The sequence below is a fragment of the Grammomys surdaster genome, unplaced genomic scaffold (assembly GCF_004785775.1).
Source record: "Grammomys surdaster isolate TR1022 unplaced genomic scaffold, NIH_TR_1.0 164, whole genome shotgun sequence".
NCBI lineage: Eukaryota > Metazoa > Chordata > Mammalia > Rodentia > Muridae > Grammomys > Grammomys surdaster.
The window spans coordinates 2,407,853-2,414,932 of NW_021604612.1; the positions used below are offsets into that span (position 1 = coordinate 2,407,853).

The following is a 7,080-nucleotide window of genomic DNA, read 5'->3' on the forward strand; positions in this document are numbered from 1 at the left end:
CTTTCTTTCTTTCTTTTTTTTTTTTTTTTTTTTTTTTTTTTTTTTTTTTTTTTTTTTTTTTGGTTTTTCGAGACAGGGTTTCTCTGTGTAGCCCTGGCTGTCCTAGAACTCACTCTGTAGACCAGGCTGGCCTTGAACTCAGAAATCCACCTGCCTCTGCCTCCCAAGTGCTGGGATTAAAAGCGTGCGCCACCACTGCCCAGCAGCTGTAGCTTTCTAAGAGAGCTTGGCTTATTAGTGGTTTCTTTAAGAGCTATTGCCTATTCTTGGGCTTTTAAAATTGGGTTGTTGTAGCCTCGTAGGCTAGAGCTGATACAAAGGCCTAGTTAAATATATCTACAATGTCTGTTATGTGGTATCCCCTTAGATGGTGGCCATTAGACCTCGAAACCTAGCTACTTCTACCATAAAGGAAAGTCGCTCAGCAGCCTGTATTTATTTTACTTCGCAGTCTGGACTCTTGTGTGGCTTGTTGTGGCACCTTGAAGTTAGTCTCAACCAAATAGGTTGGTTTTAAGCAACTTGCCTGGGAACGTAGAAGTCTGAACCTTGTCTGTTAGCGTTGAGGGCTTGGCTCTGCTGCCTACTAAGTATATAACCCAGACTGAGGGAGGCAAGATTTGATCTTCTATTCCTGTTGCTGCCCTTATAAGATAAGACATTTAGAGGACACGTGGCTTAGCTCCCCTTCCAGGAGCTCTGGATTCTTACCGACTTACTGTTTTCTGATTTCCCTACCTACATCACTCTTACTTCCATAAACCAGAGTCTCAGCTTTGAAAGGACAGTGCAGTAAGTCTTCCTTGGATGTGATGAACTTCCAAATGCCAGTTATCAACATGGTCCCGGTTATTCCTAATCTCAATACTACAGTGACTAGATTAAGGTTAAGAATGGCAAGTGTTCTATGTAGTCCTTAACAATACTAAAATTGGATGTTGTAATTATCCCAGGAACCCGGGACCCAGAGTGCTCTCGTGACAGTGCTGTGAGGTAGAGTCGGGACTAACAAGGTCTGAGGCTCCTTCTCTGACCTGAAGGCCTCTCTTGTTAGAGTCTTTGCAGAGTTTCTCTGTGGCTCTCAGGGGAATGAGAACTTAATGCCCATTTGCATATCCTATTTGATTCATGAGCTATGCAAGTGGAAAGGGGACAGGGGAGAACGAAGAAACCCACAAAGCTTAGCTATTGTTCAGTGCAAGCAGAAGCCAGTGCATAAGATTTTGGATGGGGATAATACCGAGAAAGGGATCAAATCCTGAGAGGCCCCGGGGAGAGAGCTCTGAGGTAGTCACAAATGCTGGGGTACATACAGTTTGAGTGTAGTCATTTCTGTTTCCACTGGGAGGAGGGGCCCTCTCCTGCTCCCGGGTGGATATCGCTTTTTCTTTTTAAAGATTTTTAATTTTAGGTTTATGAGTGGTTTTCATGCATGTATGTATGCATGTATATATGTATGTATGTGCATTCCAGCCTGGTACCCATGACCAGGAGAGGGTATTGGATCCCCTAGATCTATGGGTGCTAGAAGCTGAACCCTGATTGTCTGCAAGCAGAGCAAGCGCTCACAGCCGTGAGCCATCTCTGATGCTGCAAGTAGGGGTTTCTTGAGGAGGGGACTTAAGGTCAAAGTCACACCCTGAGCCCTGCTTGCACACCTTGGGAGCTTGGCTGTTCACAGTTTAATCAGTAGGACCAGGACTTCATCTGGCACACAAGTTCATTTGAAGATAGGGAAACAGCTTACTGGGACCGTGCAGGTAGGAAGATTTTAAAAAGTGGTAATAATAAAATAAATGGGCCTGGAAGAGAGCTCAGTGGTTAAGAGCACTTGCTGCTCTTAAGAGAACCCGGGTTCCATTCCCAGCAGCACGGCACATGACGACCTTTAATTCCAGATCCAGGGGCATCTGACACCCTCTTCTGGTCCTCCCAGGCACTGCTCTCAGACTGACAAACACAATAAAAATAACTTCAAAAAGAAAAAGAAAACCTTTTTGTGTCCATAAAGGTAACATGTCCCTTAGGCTTTTGCACTGTTAGCACCTCCATAGAACCACGGTGCACAGGTGTCTGTTCTCATGACGTGTGTCAAGGCTGATTGTCAAAGATGGAAGACTGAGGCTCCCTCCCAGGAGAGTTGTCAGAGCCAGGGGCTGTGCCAGCTCTTCCTGTGCAACCACACCTTGTGCTTTCTGTGAAGGGGTGGGAGGGGCACCCCCCACCCACAATCCTATGCCTCAAAATGGCCAATTTGATTTGCTCTTCACCCCTCCCTTTTACCTGGGATCTCAGCCTTGACCAGGCATGGCCTGGTTCACTGCAGTATGGTTTCCATGTGTGCACACACACTTTGCCTTGTCACTGAGGTGGTCTGGCGGGCAGCCATTGTTTTCCCCACTTGTAAGGCATGAACCTTTCACAGGCTGTTGAAACAATGTGAATTCTCTTTTACATTGTATCATCTCTGGAGTTACTTTGAGGTTAGAGTGTACTTAGAGGAGACTTAGGTTTGTTTGTTTGTTTTAATAATTTACTTTTATTCTATGTGAATTGGTGTTTTGCCTGAATATATGTCTATGTGAGGGCATTGGATTCTCTGGAACTCAAGTTACAGAAGTTGAGCTGCTTGAGCTGCCTGAGCTGCCGCGTAGATGCTGGGAATCGAACCCAGGTCCTCTGGAAGAGTAGCCAGTGCTCTTATCTGCTGAATCATCTCTCTAGCCCCTAGCCAGTTTTTTTTTTTCTTCTTTCTTTTTTTTTGGTTTTTCAAGACAGGGTTTCTCTGTGTAGCCCTGGCTGTCCTGGAACTCACTCTGTAGACCAGGCTGGCCTCAAACTCAGAAATCCACCTGCCTCTGCCTCCCAAGTGCTGGGATTAAAGGCGTGCACCACCACCGCCTGGCCGACCCTAGCCGGTTTTTAAAAAGCCACCACAGTGTATTACTTACATCCAGCAACATTGCAATGACATGCCTACAAAAAAGTACTAATTCTGAATCTTTCTCAGGCCAGAAAAACCAACTCCTCTGAAGCCAGAGGCTACAGGAAGTCACTGATGGTCACCTAGCATCTCCACTGCACAGGCAGGTCCTCAGGTAAGCTCTCCAGGGCCTGAGGAAAAGGGGAACAGTCAGGAACACGGCTGCCCCTCTCGTTCCAGCGTCCTTCCCCTCCCTGCGGTTAGCAGGCTGCGATGATCTAGTTCAGGAGTTACTGACGGGACTGGCTGGTATGGAGCTTTGTGGTAGCGTGGTTGACCAGCATGCACAAAACAACCATTTTCCCAAGGGTCGCTGAGGCTGGAGCAGGACGTCAGCAAACCCCTGGTGTCATTTGACAGGTGGTGTTGGGAGGCTGAAGAGGTCTCTGGGTGTGCTCATGACAGAAATCTAGGTCTGCCTGTTATCCTTACGTGTGTTTCAAAGTGGCTGCTGCTTCGAGTAACCTAACCTGGTGAAAGATGCTTCCAGACTCTGGATTTCCGCATGGTCTGTGTTGATGATCCAGTCAGCTGGGCTGATGGTGGTGTGTGTGTTTTGGGGTAACTAAAGAAGTCACCACTTAGGAGCTCAGTGGATCAACGCTGTGTACACCTGGCTGTCACTTAGGCCCACCGGATTGGGGCATGAGCAGTTTGCTGTGATCCTATACTGTCCAGTGTTCGCCTCTGACCCGCATAGCGCCTGTCAGTGAGGAAGTGCAGCTCTCCTCCTCGGCTTACCAGAGGAACGGTTGTGTGCAGTGTCCCCTGCCAGGATTAACCTGGCTGCCGTGGCTGCTGGAACACAGTTGGTGGGAAAGCCCTTGCCATGAACGCAGGAGGCCCAGAGTCCAGGTCCCCAGAATCCACCTGTGCTGGGCAAGTGTGGTACCATCTGTAATCTCAGCACTGCAGAGGCTTTAGAAATGGGATCTCTGAAGCCATTTCAACACAGGCAGACCAGCTGACTCATGAGCACTGGGGTCAAGTGAGACACCCTTAATAAGTCCGATGCAGGGCAGTGGAGGAAGACAGCGTCACCCTCAGTTCCTCCACGCATGCATGTGTATTCCACACTGTGACTGACACTAGCTCCTCTCCTGCCCTCACAGGCTTCCTGTCAGCTTGCAAACATGTTCACTGTATCTCAGACCTCCAGAGCATGGTTCATCGACAGAGCCCGGCAGGCACGCGAAGAGAGGCTGGAGCAGAAGGAGCGGGAGCGCTCGGCGGTGACGATCCAGGCCCTTGTCCGCAGTTTCCTCTCCCGGAGGCGACTGCACAGAGACATCCGGTGAGAGCAGCTCCTCCTGCCACGCCGGAGCAGCCTTCCAGATGCTGAGGCTCACTTCTCACTGAGAATGTCTCCCCCCCCTATCTAGGAGAGAAATTGATGAATTTTTTAATGCTGACGAATCTGGGTCCAGTAAAAGAAGTGCACTTTGTATTTTTAAGATTGCCAGGAAACTACTGTTCATATGCAAAACTACCGAAGACCACGAGGTAAGCCCTGACAGTCGCAGGCAGGCTTCTCTCCCTGTGCCAGGGCCAACATGGACCCTTTTGTTTAAGTCACCCGCATGGGGCAGAGTTCACAGCTGTCTACCGTCTTTGGGGAGACTGAGCCCTGCTTCTGGAGGTCTCTGCACAGTAACTGTTACAGACAGGGATTATCCTCAGATGTGTGTGAGAAGCAGACAACTGAAGGACATGGTGAAAGATGCCAGAGGCAGCACAGTGGGAAACAGGAGTTTGCAAGTGGTGGGCTGCAGGGGTGAGGCTGCCGGAGAGAGCAGTAGGCTCTGCTCCCTGACCCGCCACGGGCCAGTGCGGGCCGGGCTCCAGTTGTCCAGACATGTGCTGGAGGTCTGAGCTGCACTCGGTGCTCTGATTCGGATGATGCTGGCCTCCTGTTGGTGTGTCATTACTTACGCCATAAACAGACCACTTTGCTGCTGTGACACTCGAATGAGGGAGGATGCCACCGGGGAGCCCGAAGGGAAACCAGACAGGCAAAGTCTCCTCGCCCAGCTGAGGGGGGCAGATGGTCACAAAGATGAGGACCTTCAGGGTTTGGGAGGTGACCCTATTACAGGGAGGACACTGGTGCCATGCCCTTTTCAGGGGCAGGTGTGGGGCTGGAACAGCCTAGTAAGCAGTTCTTCCAGTTTCTACTTTTCCTTGATTTGCATATCAGGGTTAAAATGAAGAGCTTTGGCTGGTAGCAGTGAGTCAGAGGCCGGTGCTTGTGCTCCAGGAACGGCCTGCCTGTGAGGTGCAGGGCACGTGGGAGTCGGGAGGCCAAGGCAGCCGGGATTGCTGCTGGTTAGAGGCTAGCCTAAGCTGCAGAGTGGGCCCGAGAGAAGCTCCATGCTGGGTTTCTATGTGAAGTGCACCAAGTTAAACGCAGCTGTGGGCCCAGGAGTTCTGTAAGCCTCCACTTTGAGGCCTCTCTGTGGCCTTGGACTCTGCTGAATCCATGTCTTTAAGCAGGAGTTAAATGTGATCGTGGGTTTACGGTACGTGTCGCCTGACACGTTCCCTGCGTGCTTCACGTGTGTGCCCACCAAGCACATCTTCGCCTTCCTTTCTCGTGTTTCCAGAACTGACTGTGGCTTTTTCGTCCCCACAGAGACTGGAGAAGTTGTGTCGCAGCATCCTGAGCAGCATGGATGCTGAGGGTGAGCCCAAGGTGAGTGCGTGGGAGCGGGAGAGCCCCCTGCGAGCTCCACAGGGTGAGCGTCTGTGCTCTGTGAGGTCCTCTCGGTGGATGACACTGGTGTGCAGCCATGCTGGGTGGATGAACAACGCTTCGTGCTCGTCTACAGAGCTGTGCTCTTGCCTCTGAGTCAGGATGCTTGCTGCCTTTCTAGGCCTGTGAGCTCTGGGTTTAGTGTTACGGTCCCTGCTGCCTCCTCTCCTCACCCGTGCCATCCCACTGCCTCAGTAGAACACCTGTGATGTGGCCGGGCTGCCCACACTGCTGTGCTTCTCGCTGCCTGCAGGTGTGGTACGTGTCCCTGGCTCTCTCCAAGGACCTCACCCTGCTGTGGATTACGCAGATCAAGAGCATCCTGTGGTACTGCTGCGAGCTTCTGGGCCAGCTCAAGGTACACCAGCCCCAACCCAGCCCGCCAGCTTGTCCTCACCTGGTACCCTAAACCCAGCCCGCCAGCCTGTCCTCACCCCGTACCTCAGCTGCCCTCCTTGGCTGTTTGTGCCTTTGGAGAGAGCTGATGAGCCAGTGTCTGAGAGGGAGTAGGGTAGATGCTACAGTCACTGTGCCTTGTCTCAGGAGCACGAATTAAACATGAGGTATGTGTGCTGCAGTGTCCTCACCAAGGAACCTTCAGGGCCTGGGAGGTGACTGAGTGGGTAGGGGTGTCTGCAGTGCAGTAAGAGGACCCACATTTGAATATCCAACAAGCAACTCGGGGCCTGCCATGAGCAGTACTGTGTGGGCTCGGGTGTGCACTGGCCGTGCAGTAGGACAAGTCCATGTGCCATGCGTGGGATCCGGCTGTGAATGTTAATCTTCCTCCACCGTTTGCAGCCAGAAATCTTACAAGACTCCAAGCTCATCACTCTGTACCTCACCATGCTTGTGACCTTCACGGACACTTCTACATGGAAGATTCTCCGGGGAAAAGGTGTGTGGGACCCACTGGGAAAACCTTCCCCAGCCAGCATTTCCTTCCACAGACGGGGACACCAAAACTGCATGAGAAACAGGTTTCCATGCAAGCTGGGGAGGCCCTGAGCTTGAGCCTGAGCCTGTGTGCTCGGTGTGTGTGTGGTGTGTGTGGAGACCCTCCTGCCTTTGAATGTTTGTGTGAAGACTTTGTTCCCTGTTCTTTCCGACTCTCCCAGCGCCCTGCCTGTGGGGAAACCACCAAGGCCGCCTTGTAGTTTTTTTTTTTTTTTAAAGCCTTTAGTGCAAGCTGGGTGGTGGTGGCGCACGCCTTTAAACCCAGCACTTGGGAGGCAGAGGCAGGCGGATTTCTGAGTTCGAGAGTTCGAGGCTAGCCTGGTCTACAGAGTGAGTTCCAGGACAGCCAGGGCTACACAGAGAAACCCTGTCTCGAAAAAACAAAAAA

The 7,080-nt window shown here is 51.3% G+C and overlaps 1 protein-coding gene across 1 annotated transcript in view; it reads left to right on the plus strand.

Annotated features, from left to right (window-relative positions):
- Ube3b (ubiquitin protein ligase E3B) overlaps positions 1 to 7,080 on the plus strand; it is a 44,130-nt gene that overhangs the window by 771 nt on the left and 36,279 nt on the right. The window contains exons 2-7 of the mRNA XM_028765548.1: positions 3,011 to 3,098; positions 4,096 to 4,277; positions 4,366 to 4,486; positions 5,616 to 5,675; positions 5,989 to 6,093; positions 6,537 to 6,633. Coding sequence (XP_028621381.1) covers positions 4,117 to 4,277; positions 4,366 to 4,486; positions 5,616 to 5,675; positions 5,989 to 6,093; positions 6,537 to 6,633 — 544 coding nt within the window. The 5' untranslated portion in view covers positions 3,011 to 3,098; positions 4,096 to 4,116. The remainder of the gene's footprint in view (positions 1 to 3,010; positions 3,099 to 4,095; positions 4,278 to 4,365; positions 4,487 to 5,615; positions 5,676 to 5,988; positions 6,094 to 6,536; positions 6,634 to 7,080) is intronic.